The 22978-nt window shown below is 46.3% G+C and overlaps 5 protein-coding genes across 8 annotated transcripts; 1 reads left to right on the plus strand and 4 right to left on the minus strand.

Annotated features, from left to right (window-relative positions):
* Positions 1-1334: 1334 nt before the first annotated feature.
* On the minus strand, positions 1335-6438 carry LOC117891202 (PDZ and LIM domain protein 7). Of its 4 annotated transcripts, none has more exons than XM_034796539.1 (6): positions 5508-6438; positions 3998-4149; positions 3811-3899; positions 2253-3061; positions 2128-2195; positions 1335-2055 (listed from the first exon to the last, which is right to left on the minus strand). In XM_034796539.1, exons 1-6 carry the CDS (start codon positions 5712-5714, stop codon positions 1968-1970), a joined length of 1413 nt encoding a protein of 470 aa, XP_034652430.1. In that variant the 5' UTR covers positions 5715-6438; the 3' UTR covers positions 1335-1967. The 4 variants fall into 4 exon arrangements, with proteins under 4 accessions (XP_034652430.1, XP_034652429.1, XP_034652431.1 ...); XM_034796538.1 differs by having other exon boundaries at positions 3808-3899; XM_034796540.1 differs by lacking the exons at positions 1335-2055; positions 2128-2195; positions 2253-3061 and adding exons at positions 3101-3382; positions 3518-3690 and having other exon boundaries at positions 3808-3899; positions 5508-5790.
* Positions 6439-7708: 1270 nt separating this feature from the next.
* On the minus strand, positions 7709-8666 carry LOC117891290 (protein FAM133). The gene is given in 2 exon segments (XM_034796683.1): positions 7709-8277; positions 8279-8666. Coding segments are annotated over 2 exon segments (777 nt in total). The 5' UTR covers positions 8546-8666; the 3' UTR covers positions 7709-7767.
* A 1995-nt stretch (positions 8667-10661) lies between these two features.
* On the plus strand, positions 10662-17551 carry LOC117889713. Its single transcript, XM_034794134.1, has 4 exons — positions 10662-12325; positions 12391-12487; positions 12546-12916; positions 17453-17551. Exons 1-4 carry the CDS (start codon positions 10745-10747, stop codon positions 17549-17551), a joined length of 2148 nt encoding a protein of 715 aa, XP_034650025.1. The 5' UTR covers positions 10662-10744.
* LOC117891125 (muscle-specific protein 20) lies at positions 14674-15740 on the minus strand. Its single transcript, XM_034796330.1, has 3 exons — positions 15613-15740; positions 15094-15426; positions 14674-15004 (listed from the first exon to the last, which is right to left on the minus strand). Exons 1-3 carry the CDS (start codon positions 15640-15642, stop codon positions 14813-14815), a joined length of 555 nt encoding a protein of 184 aa, XP_034652221.1. The 5' UTR covers positions 15643-15740; the 3' UTR covers positions 14674-14812.
* Positions 17552-21875: 4324 nt separating the features above from the next.
* On the minus strand, positions 21876-22873 carry LOC117890234 (glutathione S-transferase E14). Its single transcript, XM_034794972.1, has 4 exons — positions 22671-22873; positions 22415-22615; positions 22239-22361; positions 21876-22164 (listed from the first exon to the last, which is right to left on the minus strand). The coding sequence occupies exons 1-4, from the start codon at positions 22818-22820 to the stop codon at positions 21937-21939; spliced, it is 702 nt and encodes a 233-aa protein (XP_034650863.1). The 5' UTR covers positions 22821-22873; the 3' UTR covers positions 21876-21936.
* Between the last annotated feature and the right edge of the window lie 105 nt (positions 22874-22978).

Here is a 22978-nt window from a genome sequence, read left to right on the forward strand (position 1 = left end):
GAGGTCACAGGTCAAAGCACTGCGGACATGCGATGTTTGTACTTCAGAATATTCCTTGATTTATTGTATCAATTTATTTGAAGCTGACATTTGTCATGGACTTAGTTCAGTGATTCTAAGGTGCAAGGATGAAAAGTATTTCCTCTAAATCTGCACATGCCACAACATGCCATTTGCCACTTTAAGAGCTATACATATTTATAGACTCTTTAGAACATCAAGATTCACTTTTTGAGTCAATTTATATTTTTTAAAGTTTCTGCTTTAATCCGTAGCGCTTTTAGTGCGCGAGCACACGACAGGCCACAGGTAAACACAGTCACCCCCGTGCAAACACAAAATTCCAGTGCCGAGCTTCCTGGCACCCACTGCGATGTTGCTGCTGTCCAACATTTGTTGACATTTATTGAGAACTATCCGCTGCGGTCTGGCTCTTGTTTTGCCATTTCCTGCTGCCGTTCTGTGTGCTGTTCCTGCGTCAGTGTGTTTTTGTGACGGTGACTGCGCCAGTGTGTGTGCTTTTGTGACTGTGTTTGTGGCTGCCCTGCAAGTGGCAGGCGACGCGAATGGCGGCAAGTCAGTGTGTGGTCTCCCTCATTTTGTTTTGCTTTTACTTTTGTGCCGTGTAAAGTTGGTGCGTTAAGTGGCATTTTATTGCCGCTTCACGGCTGTAAGTATCAGGTGCAGGTACACGTGCCACACTCACCGCACTCATTATTCGCAGATTATTCGCGCTCTTAAAGCAAACAGAAGTTACTCTCGGCTCATGCAAATGTTGAGCCACGCCGCATATGCCTCTGCTTGAGGAGCCTCTGCCCCATTTTCCATTACCAAAAGCGGCAGAAACAGGCAGGCAAATGAGCTGTTTAACATGCGTGTCACCTGCGTTGTTGTGTTATTTAAGACCTGACAGCATGGGAAGTGCATTTCTCTGATGGCAAGCCACAAGCTACGAAATAAATGAATACATTTGCATTTCCTTAAGAATTTTAGATGAGTAAATTGGCAAACACTTTGCTTAAGAAACCCGGACAGCAAACGAGCTTTCAGTTTAATCATTAAATCATTTCATAATGCCCAAACTCTTGTCATTTAATTCTCCTTTAATAAACTTAATTTGTAGCGATCAAAATTGTTTCCTGGAATTTATGGCTTCTGTTTGTATTTAGTTCAATTATGCAGAATGAGCGGGGATAATCACACGCCCACTATTATTTGTGGACGTATCAAAATGTATTTAAAACGCTTCAGTCAATAAACCGACTGATTCTCTGGAATCCCATTTGTTTTCCCATTATTATTTGATTCCTCTCCAAGCACAAAAAATACTCGCATAAATTTAAATGTCTTTACTAGCAAAAATAACTTACAGAAATATGGGCAAAATATTAAACAAAGTTGAACAAATGTTCTAAATGTAAGGAAAACAGAGAGCAGACAGAATGCAAAGCGCATTGTCTGTGCCCTCGAGTGACAGGAGCGACGCACACGTTCAGATGTTTGAGGGATAAGTGCTTCTGGCTCAAATGTACGCAGCAGATGGCCAAGAATAATGCACAAACCTGTGCTACTGGCCTGGCCCAGAGTGGACCAGAAGTGGAAACAGAAGTGAAAATAGAATTTTCCTGCTCTTTGGTTTTCCTTTAACTTGGATTTTGCTTGGCAGTTATTTTTTGAGCATCTGGGAGTGCACTTTAATTACAAAATCGACACGGGTGGAGGGGAGTGTGTGTTTGTGTGGCAGGAGCTAGCAAGTTTGCATACAGTTGTTGCACATACGCCCTGTGGTGAGTGTGTGCCAGTTAATTGAAGTGCCGCAGTCGACGCTGCTGCTGCTGCTGCTGCTGCTGCTGTTGGTGTTGATTCATAATGAACTCAATTAAAAGTTGGCTCCATCCTCCAATCTCTGCACTGTGCCTTTTGAACTTAAACTAGTGTAGGGATCTGTTAGCACTCCACAGTCCGGACTACTGCTTCTTGGCCTTGAGAAGCAGCTGCATACGCTGTCCGACCAGTCCCAGCGGCTTGCGGGGTACCAAATGGCATGTGGATTGCCTGCAGAGACACACACATGTGTGTATGAGACATTTGTCCATAAATTAGTTGGGTGTGGAGCAGCTAACTCACTTGTATATGATTCTCTCACGGTCTGCCCAGGGCCAGGAGCGCTCCAGCTTGTCCAGTTTGAATAGCAACTGTGGGAGAGAGAAATCAGCAATCAGACATTTAACGCCAATGATCGGCCTTATTACCTTTTGTGTCTGCCCCCCGGCCGACTCCTGCGACGGTGCCTGAGGTGTGGGTGTGGCAGGACGCACCTTTGGTATGTCTGCCACAGATTTCAGCTCCTCCTCCGGCTCTTCCTTCTGCTGCTGCCTCAGTTCGGTATCGGTTTCTGCCTCGACCTCAGCCTCAGCCTCATCGTTGATACGCAGCTTGGGCACATTGCGGATGTTCCAGGTGTAAGTGGTGCTCAAAAAGTCGCTGTCCTCGTCATCGTCATCGTCATCCTCGTCGCTGGAGGGATAGGAGGTGGCATCTTCGACTGATGCTGCAGGCAGTTTCATGAAGAACACCGCACTCCCAGCCGCATCCTCCGTCTCTGAGTCATCGCTGGCATCGGCATCACTTCCCTCATTTGTCGGGTAATTGGCTTCCGATGCATAATCCGATTCAGGGGTGACATCCTTCAGCAGCTTTGATTGCTTCACACCATCCTGCGACAGTGCCTTTGCCTTTACCTGTACCAAATCATCCTCATCACTGTCAACACCCTCGGTGTCTGTGTCCCTGTCCGTGTCAGTGTCAGTGTCACCCATCAGGTCTTCGTCGTCGTCTCCCCCATCCCTTAGCTCGTAGTCGAGAGCATCCTCGTCGTAGGAGCACTTTCGCTGTATGTAGGCCGCGGCCTGTGCCTGTGCCTCCTCCTCGCTCATTCTGCCAAAGCTCTGCGACACCGTGGCCAGGGTGGAGGAGAGAATTTTGGGTATTCTGGCAATGGCCGACAGCTTACGTTGCATCTCCAGCAGGCGCATCTCGATGGAGCTGGCCACAATGCGTCCTGCATGGAATCCATCAAGAAAGCGAAAGGATTTTCCTCTCCATTAACTTTGGGCTTTATTGGGATTATGGTTGGGGGGCGGGCTGGGACTCGGGGGGTTTTATTCAATCGACAAGCACAGAGGCACAAACAAAATTGTATTCCAAATTATGTACAGGGCAAGGGGCTTTCGAGGGGGAGCTGTCGTCTTCACTGGGCCTTGGGTGCACTGGGCAGGGCAAGGAGCATATTTTCGATGGTGGTGCTGCGCAGCTCCCGATTGTCGCCGACCTCCGCAAAGAAGCGCCGAATGTTCCGAATGATGCGGTGATGTGGCAGCTCCTGCCACATGCAACAGGGATTATGGTTCGGTGGGATTGGTGGAGTTGGGGAGGCAGACAGAAGACAGAAGAGAGAAATGGGTTAGTTTCGCTTTGCAAATGTTGTTGGCATGCAATTGTGTGGGTGTTGATTCACCTGCTCCTCCTCGTCCGAGGACTCGTCCTCGCTGAGTTCAATCACCACCTCGTTGCCCTCGTCGTCGAGCTGCGTTTTGGTTTTCTTTTGTTTGGGCTTTGGCGGCTCGGGCGGGTCTTGCCACATGATCGGATGCCAACAACGTGAGCCAAGCAGGGGGGTTGGGTGGAAGTCTACGAAAAATAGATATACAAATCCAAGTGAATACCAAGAAGTGCAAGCGGTGGTTGGAGTTGGACTTTGGGGTGGGTTCGGGCCATGCAAGTGGACTACAAACTGACGAGACTCACCACTGGGCGGCGGCATGGGCTTTGGCACTCGCATCACAATCGACTTCTCCTCGCCGGCCTCAAACTGGCCCATGGGATCGTCCTCCTCCATGCTGTGGAACATATTTGTATCATTACATAATTGAAAAGAGCTCAAAAGCATCTCAGACACAGCACACAGACAGCGAGATGAATATCTGGGGCAACCTACTTGCGCAGCAGGAAATGTATCTTCTTGGGCGATGCGTTGATTTTCTCGTGTGCCTGGTTCAGCGTCAGCTGCGTGGCGTCCTCTTCGTTTATCTGCAGTATAATATCGCCCAGACGTATGCCCGCCTTGTCAGCCAGACCATCGGGTGTTACCTGCGAGAACGGGTTAAAGTTTTGATCATGAAACTGGCCCAAAGTCCTTTCTGATCGGTGGAGTAGACACACAAGACTTCAACCGTGCGACACGACTGTCGGGACGCAATTGACCAGAATGCTGCGTACGTCTGGGCAGAAATACACGATATGAGAACGACAGATACAGATGACATGTACAGACGTAGTACCAGATGTGTATGAGATGTTTGCTCTCAGAAATAAAAACACCCAGAAAAACAAAGGAAACTGAAAGCAAAGCAGACACCATGCGCCTCTAGAGGATATGCTTTTGATTTATACGACTTGTGGAGTACCTTGGGAAATGGCTGGCAGTTTTTTACTAAAGCGGGAACATGGAAATAAGTGGATATATATAAGCAGCAGGTTCTCCTCCACATTTTTGAATGTGTTGGCCACATGACAGGGCTGCCTATTATCTCCTGAATCTAAGATTGAATGCCACCAAAGAGGCTTCAGGTTATTTAAGGTTAAATGGGTATGTAATGGGCTTGGCATACTCTCCCACTAGCTGGCCCATTTTTCAATTGTATTAAAAAGAAAACAGAACATTTCTGTATATTTTTCTAGTAAGCTAAACGCGAAAACGTCAAAAGTAAAATTTTGCAATAGTTTTGTTGGGCTATCATGTGTACAGTGCGTTTCATAGCTGCAGTACATGGCATTTCTATACTCTAAGAAAATCACAAGAGTCGCCAGTAGTAGAAAATCTCAGCTAGCAAACATTTACTCTGATTTTTCAAGTGATTTATATGAACGAAACGCAGTGTCTGTGGTGCAATGTATAGAATAATAAAAGCCTATTGTTAACCCAAATATTGTACATTCACTTGACTCGAGTGAGCCAAAAAGAGGCGGCGTGGCACGCCACGGCAGCTGCAGCTGCCCCCAAAACACTGAACGAACGTCGAACGTCGCGGGGCAGAAACAATTCAAATGTTCCTTTCTTTTAGGCGCTGGCTGGCCCAGCCAATTTACGTTGGATTTGACTTCGTCAGAGCTTAATTTGAAATCAAATTTGACTCCAAGTTTGTTACTTGGCATTCGGCCAACAAATATCGTCAACAAGCAACGAAGGCTGGCATCGACTGACCGAAGCGATGGATACACTTGCCACACGCTGAGTTCTTATGGGAATTTTGGTAAAGTTGAAGTAAGACTGAAATAATTCTTTGGCTTGTCGTTACTGTTTGACGAACATTTTGTGGAAATCATAGCACCCTTTTTGTACTCTTTTCATATCGAAGTCCAATTTCAGCTGTTGCAAACTGTATCGAGTGGCAGATGGTTGGGTTCCCAGACCAACCTCCCGTCCCCATCCATTGTGACCCACTCACCTGGAACACTGTTAGCGGCATGTGGAACTCGGCGCCGCCGGTTACCAGGAAACCCCATTTGGTGTCATCCTTGGAGGCATACGCCTCCGAATCGACATCGAAGGCGGGAAAGCCATCTGTGTCCCCGATGCCGCAGGACATCTTGATAATGGGCGCATTCTTCTTTGACTCCGGCGTCGACCACTGCAGACCCAATTGCTCCGGCATTTTGCTCCTCTTTTGTACGTTCTCCTCTGTATCTTGTTTACCCTCTCTTTCGCTCTATCTCTCTCGTTTTTTTGTTGCTGTCTTCCGCTCTCTTCGTGGTGCTGCTGACTTTATTTTATTTATAAATGTTGTGCTCTTGCCTGCAGGGCGCTTCTGCTCTCCTCTCCTCTCCACTCTCTCTCTTGCCTTGTCTATTCTCTCGTTTGCTCTTTTGGCTGCAAAACTTTTATCGTTGTTCTTTTTGTTGCTTTGTTCATTTGCTTGTTTTCCGTTGTTCCTTTTCCTGTCAAAATTGCACCCGTGCAAAAATATTACTCGTATTTGTGGCTTGCCGGCTTTTAAACGAGCGTCTTGTACATTTTCCGCAACGGCCAGAGGGAATTTCTGCGTCGATTTTCCACTTCGTTCGGATAATTATCAACTTTAAATCTTGGCCAATGCTGCGTGTTATGTAACCAGCGGAGCAGACCAAACGGATTGTGCAATTTCGGATTTCGAATTCAATGGAAAGCGCATTGGCAATGGAAGTCGCTCCCGGAATGACTGGCCAGCTTGTCCTCTGGCTTGGCCAATAATTATGAGAATTGATTAACGCTTTGGCCTTCCTCTGCCCGCTGATCACCCTGCCTGCTCCTTCTTCTTTCCCTCTGGCTTCTGCGTATAACTTCCACACGACTGCACTCGACGACTCGGGCAACTAAAATAATTTTCGAGAAGTTTTCCTTTGTGCCTGCATTCACGTTTCTTTTTTATGGCTGCCTCTCACTCTCTCTCTCTCTCTCTCCCTGCCTCTGATGCTGCCCCCTGGCTTTGCCACTCTGCTGCGTGGCTGGGATGCCGTTTTTGCCTCCCGATTTGTTGCACTTGTTGCCAAGTTCTTTGTCTACACTTTTTACTCGTAGATTATACATCGGTTGCAGAACTCTGCGCACATCCAATTTGTGTGTGGAATGTGCTGCGAACCGTCATTTAATTGAGTCCCCAACAGACGGGCCTCAAGCGCTGGCTGGTACATAATAGAACAAATGGCAGGAAATCGATAAGTTCCGATCACGGAATGGCTAGCCGTACCCACTATCCACCTCTAACTATAAAAAAAATATTTTCGATTGAAATAAACATATTTCATATTTAAATTAAATATTTTCCAACGAATTAAATATATTATTTTTATTTTAAAAAGGTTTTTAATACATTTGTGTTTGAATCAAAACGAACTTCCATTAATTTCTTGTTGTTTGTATCTCGAAAATATACATTTAATTGAATGAATTTCCCGCAATACAGAAATTCGAATTAAGTGAGCTTCTGTGACGTCACAGAGCTCCACACAAGAAACAGATGAATCCCATTTCGGATGGTAGATTTGATTATGAGCAAAATATGAGCGAGTAGTTTCCCCCACAAGATTGGCAGAGTGCAAAGAGCCCAAAACAGAAAACAGAACGAACAAACGAGCTGAGCAGAACGTGTCTTATCAACCGAAACATGAATAACAAACTGAAACATGACTACCCAAAAAATAGGAACAACAGCAATGGGCAGGCACTGACAGTCAGACAGGCAGCCCTGACAAAAGGATGCGCCCTAAAGAAACATGGTGAGAAAAGAATAAAGTTTTCAATGGCTCAAAATACCAAGTGCCGAAAACATCTGCAGGCAGCAGACAGCAGACAGCAGACAGCAGCGAGGGATAACTCATATCACACTCAATAGAGAAGACTCCTCCGCAGACTGAGAGTTCTTTTAGCTGCAAATATCTGCGCAGTGTTCCAATACCCTCTGCAAGGGTATAAACACCGACACTGAATACATACAAGTCGCACTTATCAGAATGGCACATCGCATCATCGCCACTGAGCTGCGGCGACATTGACGCGACGCCGCTGTCTTGATAAGGGCAAGCGCGGTCGCTGATAAGCAGCCAAAGAAGGCGAAAGATGGGCAGGAGAATGTGCGAGGGGAAGTAGGGGAAATGTCAAAAGTTGGAGACGCCTGTGTGGGACTTTTTTTCTAGTTTATTTTAAATCTACTTTATGCTAAACGTGCGGACTTATTCGAAGTAGGTTGTCTCGTTGGCCTCCTTGGAGTTCACCTCCATCACCTCGCAGCCTTGGGCGTAGTCTTCGATGCTGGTGTTGTCTGGTGGAAGGACGTCGGGTGCAGCACCATCCTCCTTCTCAGCCTGACTGTCCTGACCGGGCGGATCCACATACTCATCCGCCTCATCATTCACATTCTCAACGCTCTGCGGATCCTTGATCGCCTGACGTCTTCTCCTGCTGGCCTTTTCCGGCTCGGCCTCTGCCGGCTGCTCCTTCTTCTTCGCCTCCTCAGAGGACTCGCCGGAGCTGTCCGCCTTGGCCTTCGCCTTGTCCTTGTCCTTGTCGTTTCCATGCTCCTCCGAGGAACTGCTAGCGTCCTTGGCTGCCGCCTCAGTGGATCTTCTTTTTCTCTCGTCTTTCTGTTCGGGCTGCGCCTCTGCCGGCTGCTCCTTCTTCTTCGCCTCTTCGGAAGACTCGCCGGAGCTATCTGCCTTGGCTTTAGCCTTTGCCTTGTCCTCCGTGCTCCTCCGATGAGCTGCTGGCGTCCTTGGCTGCTCCCTTGGGGGATCGCTTAACGATGGTCTTGGGCACCGTGCCTTCGCTGCTGTCCCAGCCCGTCTTCAATATCTCTTCGCTCTCCACACTCTCTGCCAGCTCCTTCTCCATCTCCATCTCACTCTCCAGGCTGGAGCCCCGCTCGGCGGACTCCTCCACACTCAGGGGCAGGGCCATCGCCGCACTAAGGACGAGCGCCGCCAGCGACAGGAGCAGCAGGGATCGCTGCATTGTGATGATGTTCCTTTTAATCCTCAATTGATACTCAGAATTGAAATTGACGCCCTTTTGCCTCTCTGGATAGCTGTGTGTGAACCTCGCGCTGCCACTTGTGTTTTCTCACTGACTGTGGCTGCCCTCAAAGGTTTCCCACGAAACCTCAACAAATTTATTATCGCCTCGAATCGGATTGTCTGTCTTAAATGTAATTAAAGCATCCATCAAGCCTGATAACAGCACAAGCCCCAGCCATTGGCACAGTCATCCATCCCATCCCCGTCTATAAGTGGAGCCGCTGCAATATGGCAATACTCGTAGATTGCCGTCGAACATTCACTCTTCCCTTTGCAGACTGCGCAATTGCCTGCTGTGATGCCTACTGCCGGCTTGTGCCAATTGCGATTTCAGACTAACTTGCATAATTCATAAAAACAAATTGAGTGGAATGGGGAGGGACTGGGCTCGGTGCGGTGTGCCCGTAAACAGCATCGGGGCTGATAAGCCTCTCCGTTCTAAGAAGCGAGACCAGAGCTCAGTTGCGGATCATCACAGTAGATCAGGCCGAGGCGTAATTTGTAATTATCGACGCGTTCCCACAAGTAAAAGCAAAACACTGCACAAAATACAAAGTCTATGGAAATCGCTGTGCACGTAAGCCGCAACTGGACACAATTGGCGCTGGGAAATAAATTATAATTTCGGAAAACGAAACGTGCCGGCGGATAGAGGAAGAGAGATTGAGACCTCTCTCAAGTTCAAGTATCTTGCCCGGGCTGGGGCTGCCACTGGAGCTGGGGCTGAGCCGAAAATACCATTTAAGACGCACAAACAAAAGAGCCCAAAGGATTTCCATTAGGCTCTTGGCTCGCATGACAAATGGCAAACACAAAAAGAGTTTCCGCACTTTAAGACAGAACGTGAGCGGCCTTTCGAATCCATATGAGACGACCCCCGACGAATGACGACTGCAATTATTCCGTGCCTCTGCTATTTACTGTTTACCCATTAAAGGACGATAAACCATTTTATTTACCTGAAGGAAAGGCGCGCCCTGAAAGAAATGAAAGACAAATTTATTTGGCAACCATCAAAGGGGATTCGGAGAGCTGAACCCAATACGCAAACTTCTTTAACTACCCCGCCAGGAGCGGCTTATTGAATATGATTCCCAGATGTCCCTGGCACATCAAAGGCCGCGCGAGTTAAGCGAGAAAAAGTTTCTCCATGGCACTGGCTCATGCATAATTTAAGGGAATTTTGGATGCGCTGAATCAATCTCTTGGCCAGAGCCCACACCATCGCCAGAACAATAAGATGAAAAGTATTAAGAGCGGAAATCCACTCCAAGTGCTGCAACATTTTCTATGCAAATTACACTTTCAGCAGTGCAGCACTTTATGCAAATCCGAGGCAAGGCAGGCAGGCGGCTGGCACCTGATGCCGAGCACACAAAAAAATACACAAAATAAAACAAAAAGTAAGTCAGGACAACTCGGGTCGGGATGGGGGTGTGGGAGGATGTGCCACACGCCTCGTAACATTTTGTCATATTTATTAAAAATTTATCAATGTCATAAAGTTTGGCCCGCAAACAGACGGACAAAGGAAAGATCAATCAAATTTAAAGCAGCCCCAAAAGGATACCACAAATGGGACTGGAAAAGGTGAAGAGGGGGAGAGTAGCTTTAAATTAAAGATATATGTACATGCGAGTGTGGAGAGGCAGAAAGACAAGATATAAATGCAAACTTTCACGTAATTCACATAAATGTCAAATTTACACACCAACAAAATACTGTATAGAGTCGCCCCCACCTTTAACAGCGGCCACTGCTGGAACTAAAAACGATCGAACTGCATACACTTAAAAGCTCGCTGCTGTGTAATTAGTGTAGAGTGCATGTAATAAATCGTGTAGCATGACCAGTCAATATAAACAGCTGAACAGCTGCTTTAAATGCACTCCACAGCATTGTGAACAATAAAACAACTACTAAAGTTAGCCCATAAAATAAACAAATGGCTACACTACTCAACTATTTATTATACCTGTAATTTCTGAGAATTCTTTGAGTGGACTAAGGGAAAACTCTGTTTAAGTTGTCACTAGCATAGATTGAACACACAGTATACATGTACTAGGAGCAAACTAGGTACACAACAACCTATTCCAAACACAAACAAATATTTCACAATTAAACAAACACTAAAATGGATGTAGGAGCCACTGTAAATCTGACTGATATCACAGAGAACGCAGACGAACAGCCCCAAAATGAGGTTCCAAAACAAACGTCAGTGTCCGAAGCCCTTGACCAGAAAGAGCTAAGCAAGTCGAGATCCATTCTACAACCGGGAACATTAGAAGAAGAAAATGTAGCTGGGGAGCAGACGGAAGTAAACGGTGGCCGGGCGTCAGTGGTTGTCACGCAGGAAGACTTTAAGCAGAAGAGGAAAGCGGAGCGAAAGCAGCGAATGAAAGATATGGAAGAAAAGCGTTTTAAGATTCGAGATTCGAGCGTATTCTTTGATGTTACGGCCATAAAGGAGGGGCGACAGGCCGACGAAGCCGAGGAGGCTGAGGGTGAGGGCGAAGACGAGGGCGAGGGAGAGAGCAAGCGCGAACGCGATGCCGAGGCATTTCTCGCGGAACGGAAGCAAGAGGAGAAGTTTAAGGCTCGGCACACAATGCTGCTGGAGGAGCAATATGAGGAGGCGGTGCTCCGTGAAGTGGAGTCTGACGAGGACACCGAATCCATTTATTCGACTTTGTCCACCGTCAGCATCGCGAAGAGCATTGACAAGGATTCGGACACTGTGCAACTCAAGGCGGACTTTCTCAAGGACTTCGAAATACCCAGTCTGTCGGACATTTCCGAGGATGAGGAGGAGGAAATTTCACAATTCACCAAAGCGGAATCCATCGTCGAGATGGAGATAGCCGATGTGGGCGTCTTTGTGGACCCACTGACCGGCGAGGTTATAATCAGCACAAGCTCGACCTCGTCGGAGGAGCCCCTCGTGGAGGAGGAGGCCCTTGACATGGAAGAAGAACCGGTGGAGTGCCCCGAGATCACTGATGATGACCAGCCAGCCCCGAAATTTGCCCACGTCGACGAGTCTATGAACGACTTCGAACAGTTCCGTGAAATATTTCTGTCCCAGGATATAGAAGAGGAGGAACGAGAGAGCGACGCCAATGCCCACAAGCACCGAACCGAGGTGCTGAGTATTATCCGAACCTTTCTGAAGGATCTCATTGACACGCTGGTCCACAAATCCGAGACCATCAATGTGGACCAATTGATCAGATCGCGCTGCGACAAGGGCAAACTAATGGAGGAGCTCATCACCGCCACGACCGACTTCTACTTCGAGAAACACGGCCACATCTTCCTGCAGGCACGGATCGTCGAGTACTACAAGCGGAACAAGAACATGCGAGTGTTCTCCCGGCTGTCCCCGATTGACAATCGGAACTACAGCATGCGGTACCTGGAGGCCCTGCAGCAGCTTGAACTTGCGAAGAAACGATTCGCCACGGCCAAGCAGATGAGCAGCTTCCTAATGAGCAAAGTGTACCTGCAACTGTACCACGCACAAGCCAATGCCACGTGCTCCGAGACGCATCTGGAGCAGACCGTGCGCCATTATCTCTCGGCCCGGGACTCGGAGCCCATCAAGCGGCTAGTCGATCGCGGGCTGCGACTTATGGCTGTCAAGCGGAACGAGATCAGCGACACGCGTCTCGTCCTCATCACCATGAAGCACACTTTGGGTCGTTTGGCCAATGTAAGTCCTGGCCCATGGGGTGTGGATTTCGAGGATCACCTTTGGCCTTTTCCTTTTTTTCACAGAAAATCAAGCAGCTGGAACGTGTGGGCGAGGATCTGTCCATAAACGATTTTATATCCATTCAGAATCAGGTCGTCACTATGGACAAGAAGATCGAAGGTGTGCCATAAACATTTATATATAATCTTTTCATATTTCTAATTGTGGCATCCCGCAGAACGGAATATCGAACTGAAGAAGCTGCGCTGCAAGTACCAAGTGGATCTGCATTTGATTCAACACAACCGGGAGAAGGCGCTGGCCCTCGCCGACAAGCTTCAACAGAGCAAGGCTGCCCTGTATAAGCTGCTGGACAAGCAGCACGAGATGAGAGAGAAACTTTACCGTGGGAAGGTGAACCGCACAAAGCTCCGCAAACAGCAGAAGGATCTGTCCTGCCAGGGCGGCATCCTGACGATGCCCTCCCTGATGTACGAATACGACAACACCGTGGAGGGGCTGCAGGTGAAGCGTGGCAGCGTCTTCAAGCTGCGGGAAACTCTGAAGAACCTCAATCGTCGCATACAAGAGTATGAATCATCCTACTCTGTCTAGCAAAGCGGCAAAAATAATTGTTTCAGATTCAGTTTGTTTTACCCTTGTACCAGATATTACCAGATACCTGTGAGGCATAGATACATCCTCCGCGAGTGGCCCGTTTTCCCAATCATTATGAAAAATGGCATTTAAATTATGAACCAGGCGAAATAAAGAAAAAACACGTAATTAGCCATGGAAAATACTTGAGACTTCCTACTTATTGCATAAGCTTTCTTTATGCATCAATAATAACCCTGAATTGGCACAGAAAATCTCTTAATGAACCATTATCAAAAATGTATTTCCCCATAATTTTCAGTGTCAAGTTGAATATTTATTTGCCTTGTTTTTATTTATTCTTATCCACCCCTCACTCAACAGATACTCGCATATATTCAACACAAATAAAAATAAGAGATTATTTGTTTCACATTTTGCTATTCAGAATTTCTTTGTGTGCAAACTAATTGTTGGAAATTTCGGAAATCTATTTATTTGTCCCCATTTGTTTGTTATTTATTGCAGTTATGAATGGTTCTATATGTATGTATGCAGGAAAGTGCACACACAACTGGATCGGAGGCGACATCGTACTGCAATTAGCTTAAACAAATAAGGCAAATAATTAATTTCCCAAAATGCCGAGTACTCATTAGAAAATGTTGAATTCCACAAGATGGGCTGCCAAAATACTCTTTCTGAGTCACAGAATTTATGAGACTGTTTATATTTTAAGAAGAACTCAACCACAAGTGCATAAAATATGGAAAATGGCACTAATCATTGCACAGATTAAACTTTTAGTAAATGAAATGATTTCGATATGCTTGGCATTTCTTGAAGTGTTGGAAACCTCTTGACAAAGTGTTTGTACCCTCGGCCAACCATAACACAATGTATTTGATTTATTTAACACTTAAATAAATGAAGAAATCACGAGAAACAGCAGCGGTGGACGTGGAACATGCCGAAAGCCGTCTCTGGCCTTTCACATTTTTGGCACTCTCTCATAATTGAAGCACCTGCAATACGCCAGAATATATTTAATACATATAATCACTTATGTAGGTATAGGTATGTGTATAGGTATTATATAGAAACACTCATTTCACGCCTTGGACAGGTGAGAAGCAGATTCTGCAAACTGGGAAATTCCTGCCTGAATATATATCTATTTGAATATATATATCAGATGTATGTGCATATATCGAATCTTTATTCGTGTTGAATCGGCCCCTTGCTGACGCTTTGACCTCGACACGCTTCAGTGGAATTTTTTGGGCTGTTTATGTTTGGTTTATAACGACGATTTGATGATATATACCCGAACAGAACCGATCCGAACCAAACCGAACATATATAAAAGTCATTTATAGAACAGACTCTTGCGAACATTTGGTGTCCATTGGGGTGGCAAATAAATAAAGACAACACCCACACAAAGGCAAAAACAACAGCAAGAACATCGCAGATCGTGGAGCTCAAGGTTATAGAGGTGATTGAATAGTGGAATCGAAATGGAAATCGAAATCAAATTGGAAGTGCAAGTGGACATCGAAATGTGGAATTTTTTTGTCATTACTTTATTTTGTTTATAGATTAAACTTAGACGTACGAGTATACTTAATTTAAAGGCTCTTTAAAAGGAGTTCTACAAGCCTTTGCGTTGCTTTTGTGTTGTTTTGTGTGAGTGATTTTTGTTGTTGTTGGTGAGGAATATTTTTGTGTTGATGTTTCACATAAATAAATATAATAATATGCGTGTATATCGTGTGTGTGTGTTTTTTTTTTTCATATAAAACTAGCATACATATAGGATATATTGTGTAGAAAAAAACCAAAGACAGATGGGGGGGAGCCATCCATCATCGTCCTGCGTCCGTTCTCGAAAAAAGGGGAAACCGCTTACTTGCCGAGCAAGATCTTGCGGCCAGCGCCAAGGTTCTGGCCGGCCTGGGTGGCACCCTTGTTGGAGCCAGCCTGGAGACCGACAATGGTCTGGCCGGCCTTCAGCTGCTCGTCGGTGAAGTCGCGCTTGCACTCATCGGCGGGCTTGGGGCCCAGGAAGGGACCCTTGAAGTTGTCGTGCTTGTAGGTCTGCAAAGAGAACAAATTCGCAGTCAATTTTGGATATCCACAGAGCAGCCGTAGAGTGTAAGGCTCTGAGGTCAAGGGGTGAAACTTACAGCACGGCCCAGGGCGAAGATGGTGTTGGTGACATTGGCAATGTCCTTCTTCTCGTAGAGATCGACGGTCTGGAAGACATCGATATCGGGCACGCCGTACTCCTTGAGCGCCTTCTGGAAGTTGTTGATGTTCTCCATGAACTTGAACTGGCCGCCGGAGGAGTTCACCTTGGGCACGGCATTGGGCGACAGGATGTTGATCAGCTTGCACAGCACCTGGCCGTCCTTGAGCACATCCTCGTAGGCCTGGCCGGCGGGGAACTTCTCACCAATGATGGACTCCACCCACTCCTGGGCCTCCTTGTCCATCTCGGGATTGCGCTTGCCGGCAATCTATGTGGATCGAAAACAGGAATTAAAACAAAACTTTTACAACTGCCGCACACATTTATTCTTTTTTGATAACTTTTCTTCCAATTTGCACTTTGTTCTTCATTATTTTTCTTTTCAGTTCAGTTTTAAATTAATTTTTCAGTTTGCATTTTGAATTTTCTTTGTTTTTCCACCACTGGTATTCACCTTGGCACGAACGGCACGTTCAAGAGACATTTTGTGTTGGTTTTGGTTTGAGGGATTTCTGTACTTCTCTAGAGCCTGAGCAAGCAAACACTGATGCCTGGCCACGGGGCGTATGCGGCTTTTAAAGCGCGAGAGAACCGTGCGAGTATCGTTCAAGAATTTTCCAAAAATATATCCGAATTCGGAGTCGCCTGCGAGCGTTTTGAGGCTTGGGCGTTCCCCCATACCTATACATCTTTTCGCTGCGATCAGGCCTGCTGCCCCCATGAGTCGTGCGTTATAATTTTAGAATATCATCAGAGAAAAGCAACAGAAAAACCGAACAACAAATCCATGCCACCAACAACAGCAAAGTGCTTAATAATTTTCACACACACACTCGTGTTGCGAGTGTGTTGAAGTGGCTCTACATAGTAGTTGTTGCCCTCTAATTAATGGAAATGTGTGCAAGTGTGTGCTTGGCCCCCTACCCCATCCCAATATGCGTTGCTCATTTGCATTTTTTCGGACTCTTACTCGGACAAGGAGCCGGAACGGACCGGACCGGACCGCACGCTGTCCTGCTGCCGGCCTGCTGCCTGCGCGTGCATTTGTTGCTCGTAATTTTCATGCGATTGGCATGCATTGGGTCATAATTAAAAATGGCATTGAATTGGGTCGATTCGACGTGGACACGCTGCAGCAACGACAATGAGGAAATCTTTTGGACGTGATTGGCATTGGGTTTTGTATTAAATAAGTCACAGTCAGATTCGAGTTGAATTAATAAATCGGGGGGACATTGGGCGAGATATTTAAAAAGCCAGTAGAACATTTTCTGTATTTTAGTTTTGAATTGCCAAAAAGGGTTTACGTCTCAACAGGGTATCAATAGTTTCCAGGTCTCAAAGAGATCTTACTGTCATGTTTTTGTTTCATAGAAAACAAAATGTTTACAATGAAGACTTTGCTTTTAGTTTTTGATGTAAATTTATGAGGTTTCTCGCTAGATTTACTATCACAAGTTTCCTGAAAATTACTCTAGAACCCATCCTAAACATAGTAATTCCATTTCGCCTCTAATTAGATTCGACACTCCAAATTGATATTCATTTGTAATTTGTAACAATCTGCAGATATAAATCAAAAGATAATCACTGAGCATTCAGAATGAGTGAAGCATTTACATTGAAGATATTCTTGGCCGTAGCGGAGAGCTGCTTTAACGTCCAGACAATTAATTTGAATTATGCGTTGTGTGTTATTGAAAAACACTTTGTGGGGAGGCGGAGACATCAAGCGACTGTCTGTTGCCGTCCCAAAAATGTTCCAAATGTCACAACGAGAGGAAGAAGACACGACAAGGCTGCCGCGGCCAAGGGGCTCTGACTTGTCTGCCAAAGTTCAGGCACCCTCCGCTCCCCCCTCAACAACAATAAATGTTTATTAAATGAATCGAGACACAGCACCGAGAGTACAAATAAACAGAGAGAAGACCCCCAACACCCACCCTCCCCCTGATAGTGAGAGTGGCGTGACATTCGCGATAAACTATTTCTAGGGCGGATACAGTTTCGATAACACTCGGACAGCCGCAGACGTGCACGCAAAAGGCTCGACCAAATTGTGCTCTGGGTTGTGTTTTATTTTTATTTGCCGTGTATTTCGGTGCCACTCCGAACAGGTGGACCCCGAAATAGTGCGGCCAGCGCTGCGTCAGCATCCAAATTTTCCAGCCACCACGCCACGGGTTCGTTTTCGTTCTCGCTCTCAGTTTCGGGGTATGGGTTTGGGTCTGCTCTGCGTCTCGTTCTTATTCTTATTTTTCTCACACTCAGGCGCCATCGGAGAGACAGAACAGAGAAATTCTCGAGCCATGGCGTGTTGGTTTATTTTTACCACCTCCTTGGCCCGCGGCGTCGGACAGGAGGGAGGACTCCTCTGCTCTTTTTTTAATTAACAAATATTTTAAACGAGTCACAAAAAAATATGAACATTATCATTTCGATTAAGTGAATTAAATTTGCCTGGGGGTCCAGTTGTCCTGCTTTGCCTATTCTCTTGTCCAAATTTAATTAGTGCCCCGCCCCGTGCCTCCGCGCACAAGTGTGCCAATGTTTTGCACCAATTAAATGGTTGTAATTTTATTGTGGCTACCGCATGGCGCACTGCTAGAAGTGGAAGACTCCAATTCAATTACGAGCGAGATACGCCAAGCAATCCAGATCCAGCAACCTGAAATGCAATGCAAACAGAATCTCTGCATCATGGCCAGTTAGCCATTGAGGCGGCTGTTTATCCTTCTATCCCCTAAATTGGGGAACAGTTTCGCCTGGTCATGCATTCTCATTCTCATTCCCCATGCCCCATTTTCATCGTCAACAGGCCTGCAAATTGCATGTGGGTGGCGGCTCGTGTTTGCCTAGGAAAATTAGATTCTAGTGCGCAAACATATTCGGGAGAGCAAGCAAGTTTATCCAGACGCACTTGACGCTAAATTCGTGGGGATTATTTTCCCATAAATCAGCATAAAAACTCCACAAAGGCCGGCAAAAGGCCTGCCATAGGCACGCCCCAGCCATCCTCTCGCTCAATTCGATCCAACAACCCAAAAATGGCCAACGCGTATCCCAAATGAAGTCAGGCGAAAATTAGGTCGTTGGGGATGGGAGCTGGAGCTGGTTGTAAAGCGGTAGCTGAAACAGGATCTGGGCGGGTATTCAACCACTTGCTGGCATTTGTGGCACATCCGTTGGCCGCTCACAGTGGAGCAAGGCAGAGCTGAAACGGAAATTGAGTCGAGCAATGTCCTGCCATTGTATTTATCAACAAACTGAAACGGCAATCGTGCCTGCGAGTGCTGCGAGTTAGTTGCTCCGGCCAAGAATAGACACGTTATTTATTTAAGCCCAACATTTAATTGGAAAATCACGCCCAATGTCGTCATTTGGCCAAACAGAAATAAACAGACAGCTCGCATTGGTCGGCGGGCATAGTTATTTATAAGTTTGCTCATAATTTCACTAGACATTTTCCCCGCTTCGCATCTTGCCGATAAAAGCAATTAAATAAATCTAACATTTTCACAATGTCGCATTGTCGCAGAGCGAAAACAGCGAGAAGTATTCGGAAAAGTGATGGGTGGGTTTGAATATTCTTTGATATCATTCATGCTGTTTACCATTTGGCCAATGTTGGCTTTAACAATTCATGCGAAAAATGCGAACCGCAAACGGCAGAGTTACTCTGGACGCTAACCTTTGGCTTCAATTTGCATTCGTTTATTGACACAATTTATTTGTATGCCCTGGAAAAGTGTATAGAATATCCTCGCACTCGCAGAAAAATGGCAGAAACACAAATACATAAATTAAATATTCGGTTTTTACAGACAAACACGATGAAAATAAATATTTAATATTTACATTTAATATAAATATTTTAACTCCTTTCTTTTTACCATTTCCCCTCTCTCGGTAAATCGATTGTTATACATTTTTTAATTTAAGTGTAAATATTTAAATTTGATGTCCTTCTTTATCCGGTTACCTTTCATTCCACCGCTGTGTTCCGTTCTGAATTTAAAAAGAAATACAACAAATATATTTTGCCCACCTGCCATTGTTTCACTAGAGCTTGAATAGGTCTGGCGGACACGAAATAAATTCGGTTGCCTTTTATTTGAAATTTTTGGCTCAGCAATTATGCGATTCCGATGCGGAATCTTTTGAACTTTTCTTTCCTTGTTGCTTGTTGGATGTTTGTTTGGTCGGTTTCGTTCTGTTCTGTTCTGTTTGGCTAGCCCGCCTCGTGAATATCATTTACTTGAAGTGTCTGTCTCTGTTTAATCCACAGTCGGATGGGTCTGATAAATGATTCCGCCGCAGCGGTGGGCGCCCAACCCACGGATGAAACCAAAAAAGGTTAATTAGAAATTCAGCAGCACCGCAATAAAGATGGGTAGATGGGTAGGCACTTAACCACAACAGAAAGGTCTTCGTCTTGGCAGAATAAGTGTTGCGATGGTCCCGAAAGCAGGTGAAAATAATATAACAAATGTACGGGCATGTCAGCGGCTACAAGAGGGGCAGCCGGCAAACACTTTAATCAATAATTCAACTGCGACTCAGCACGGACCGCAGTCCGCTGCTCGACCCGAAATAAAATCAACAAATATGGCTTTGAGTAATAATCGAATGGGCAGGCCGAACACTAAACCCAAAATCACTTGTCCCAATGGCACAAGGGGAAAACTTTGCCAATATTTCAGCCTCACGCATGGCTGGCTGCTGCTCACTGCCCGACTCCTGGGTGGCCCCTGGAGTCGGGGCGACCAATCCTGAATGCTGAAGAGCGAACGGAGAATGTCGAATGCCTTGGACTAATTGAATTTCCCGGCTAACACTTTAAAGCTTGCTGCCCGGCTACTTAGTAGCCGCTTGTAATGAGATTTCAGGCACTCCCACCCAGCCTTCGTCTAGCGGAAACTTTCCATTTCAACAAATTGACTGACGGCGAGCGCTGGTGCCGACTTCAAAGCAACATTTTCACTAAATCAATTTGCGCAAAGTATTTGCCAGCGCCTTGGATACAGCCCAGCCGCTGGCAGAGCTAAAAAGTTTTAGCTGGAACAAAAGTCGTTGTCAGTCATGTCAGCCGTAACTCGATTTGGAAGCATGCAATGTGTGACACATTAGGGTTCAGGCCAGAGCCTGGAGAGCCCGTAGAGCCCATCCTGCCAGACAGTTCCAGCAGCGATGCTAATTTGGGGCCCATTATGTGCTTAATTACAGCAAGTGCGGGACTGCACCTACCGATGCTGGGATGCCCCTTGATTTTTTAAGTTTTTGAAAATATTACACTCTGCTTTGCTTGACTCTTTGCTGACATTGCTACTTGCACAACACACACAAAATGCGATTGTTTGGCTACATTTTTCCGCTGTTAAACATCCGACAGTCGCAACTGTCTTCTGCGATGCTTCATGCTGGGCCATCCAACTGCTGCAACGAATCCAAAATACTCTGTCACTCGGCGAGTACCCTGCACGAAAGGCTGCCAGTTGTCTGCTTTCAATTTCAATTTTTTTCAGAAACTTTTTTCCTTGTGAATGCTGCACGTAATTTATGCGTAAAAATGAAAAAGTATCTGCCGCATTCAAATTTGTGTTCTTATCATAATAATAACAATAATTACAATTTAAATGAATTTCATCTTTGCCCAGAATATATGAAAAATATGAATAAATCGACGGTGGCACACGCAGCCAGGCAGTCAGGCTCTGTTGCAGCATAGTCCGGTCCTCCGATGGAACTCCAATAAATAAATTCGTTCTTTGGCGGGCCAACGTGGCCTTTAATCAAATTCAACGCGACATGCAAGGCATTCAAAATATTCAGTACAAAAAAAACAGGGTCGAAGTGGGAGTGCTCTGCGCCCCCTTGCCCACTAGATTGACCGATGGGCAAATGGAAAGGGTAAAAAATTTATGACAATTCGCTGGCAGATCCATGTATATGTATTTACTGGCTTGTATTACTCGCATATGACTTGCAAATTGATGCAAAGTGGTGACCAAAATTGCTGGACTCGCCATCAGAGTAGAGCAACTCCAAGCGGATGTGCTTCGGGGTCCAGTTGCTGAATTCTAGACAAAAATCTGTACAAACTCTGTCGTCAGGGGAAGGGTTGTCAGGGCAGGGTTAAATGCAGCTGAGATAACGTTGAAGAAAATTGAAAAACTTGTAGAGCGAAAAGTTGTCAGAGCGTGCCACAGCAAAGCAATTGCAATCCACGCTGCTCCACAGTCCCCGCTCGCCCCGACAGATGACAGCGAAAAGTCAAACCAAAGCTGCAGTTGCAAGTTGCAAGTTGCAAGACGAGAACGTGCAGCGGCCAGGTGTATGCGTGCTTAAAACTTTGTTTTGTTTCAGCTGTGCCCGGGTGTCCTCCGTGGCATTGAATTACATGTGGGTAAGCGCTGAGAGCAATTAGCGGCCGCCTACTCAAAGGATTACCCTTCTCAATTTGGGCGCACTCGATACGGCTATTGGGCCCGACATGCCGACATGTCATTAGAGTACGTCAGACCCAGAGCCGCGCCAGAGTCAAATATTTGCGAAACATTTGAAGTACAAACTGCCGCGGGATCCCACTGGTGGGTCAACATGCTCCTCCAACCGACAGATGGCTCTCCAGCCATGCCCACGAAATTACTTTGAAATCAACGGTACATACGAGTGTGCCACTCGTAACCGCCCTTCAGCAGCAGAACAAACATCGAATTACGAGTACACACCCCGACCTGCCATGGGGTTAATCTGACCCACGCGGTTTTAATAGTCATTAATTTCTAGTCCGCGGGTGTCTGGGAGTTGTCGGTGGGGGGAACTGGAAGTCGCCGATCCGCTCCATGGTCTGACGCAGCTTTTCCAATCCCCTGCAGTTCGCCGCATAGGCGTCCAGCTGTTGCATTGCGGCAAACCAGCGTTCCAGCCGCGGCCAACGTGTCAGGCGAAACATGAGATGCACCGTGCTCAGTGTGGTCACAATGGATATGTCGGCGAGTGTCAGCTGCGGAACCCACAAAAACAACATTGAATCGCAACTCGGCATTCGCAGGGAATCGCATTAAGTGCTGCGGTTACCTGTCCGCCTGCCATGTAGTCTTGCCCCTCCAGATACTGCTCCATGATGCCGTACGCCTCGGTCAGCTTTCGTTCGTGATAGGAAACATCCACATTGGCGAATCCCTTGCGTGCAATTTCCGACTGTAAGCGAGAGTGGAGATGAATGGTGAATGTAAGCCTGGACAGCAACGCACCATGAAATCGCTGTCGCGGCGGAACAGGAAGGAACACTCGAAGAGCAGCCGATTCAGCACCAGCATGCGGGCATCGTGCTGCCTGGGCCAGAGTGTGCCAGCGGCATCGAACTTCTCCGCCAGATGGATGAGTATGGCATGGCTGTCGGTCAGCACCAAATCGCCATGGACCAGCACGGGCACAGAGTGCTGTGGATTCAACTGTGGATGGGATAACTCGATAGAAAATACTCGACTCAAAATTATATGTTCTTACGGCGATGAAATCTTTCTCGAACTGATCCCCCTTAAAGAGATCCACGAAACGGAGCTCAACGTCAATCGCCAGGAACTTAATTAGAATCAAACAACTGCGAACCGGAGGGCTGCGATCGTCATAGTACAGAATAGGCTTCGCTTCAGACATAAGTAAAATATCAGGTAGACAAACAAAACGAAACGATCGCGCTCAGAGACGATACACAACTAAGAGAGAATCAGATTACTGCGCACAAGATAAGCTGGGAGGAAACATAAACCTACGATTTTTCATTGTTTGCGTTGCAAGATAATGTTAAATCAATT

Source organism: Drosophila subobscura, chromosome E (genome assembly GCF_008121235.1).
Source record: "Drosophila subobscura isolate 14011-0131.10 chromosome E, UCBerk_Dsub_1.0, whole genome shotgun sequence".
NCBI classification, from domain to species: Eukaryota; Metazoa; Arthropoda; class Insecta; order Diptera; family Drosophilidae; genus Drosophila; species Drosophila subobscura.

What these genes read in the sequence shown, in the direction of transcription:
- LOC117891202 (XM_034796538.1), bottom strand. Translation starts at nt 5,714, where the DNA reads ATGCCGGAGCAATTGGGTCTGCAGTGGTCGACGCCGGAGTCAAAGAAG. An exon ending in TGCCGCTAACAGTGTTCCAG is followed by an intron (nt 4,150 to 5,507) that starts GTGAGTGGGTCA and finishes CCGTTCTCGCAG; the next exon opens with GTAACACCCGATGGTCTGGC. An exon ending in ATACATTTCCTGCTGCGCAA is followed by an intron (nt 3,900 to 3,997) that starts GTAGGTTGCCCC and finishes TATGTTCCACAG; the next exon opens with CATGGAGGAGGACGATCCCA.
- LOC117889713 (XM_034794134.1), top strand. Translation starts at nt 10,745, where the DNA reads ATGGATGTAGGAGCCACTGTAAATCTGACTGATATCACAGAGAACGCA. An exon ending in TATGGACAAGAAGATCGAAG is followed by an intron (nt 12,488 to 12,545) that starts GTGTGCCATAAA and finishes GGCATCCCGCAG; the next exon opens with AACGGAATATCGAACTGAAG. An exon ending in AGTATGAATCATCCTACTCT is followed by an intron (nt 12,917 to 17,452) that starts GTCTAGCAAAGC and finishes GAGACAGAACAG; the next exon opens with AGAAATTCTCGAGCCATGGC.
- LOC117891125 (XM_034796330.1), bottom strand. Translation starts at nt 15,642, where the DNA reads ATGTCTCTTGAACGTGCCGTTCGTGCCAAG. An exon ending in AACGTGCCGTTCGTGCCAAG is followed by an intron (nt 15,427 to 15,612) that starts GTGAATACCAGT and finishes CGATCCACATAG; the next exon opens with ATTGCCGGCAAGCGCAATCC. An exon ending in TCTTCGCCCTGGGCCGTGCT is followed by an intron (nt 15,005 to 15,093) that starts GTAAGTTTCACC and finishes TTCTCTTTGCAG; the next exon opens with ACCTACAAGCACGACAACTT.
- LOC117890234 (XM_034794972.1), bottom strand. Translation starts at nt 22,820, where the DNA reads ATGTCTGAAGCGAAGCCTATTCTGTACTATGACGATCGCAGCCCTCCG. An exon ending in TCGAGAAAGATTTCATCGCC is followed by an intron (nt 22,616 to 22,670) that starts GTAAGAACATAT and finishes TCCCATCCACAG; the next exon opens with TTGAATCCACAGCACTCTGT. An exon ending in GCCGCGACAGCGATTTCATG is followed by an intron (nt 22,362 to 22,414) that starts GTGCGTTGCTGT and finishes TCTCGCTTACAG; the next exon opens with TCGGAAATTGCACGCAAGGG.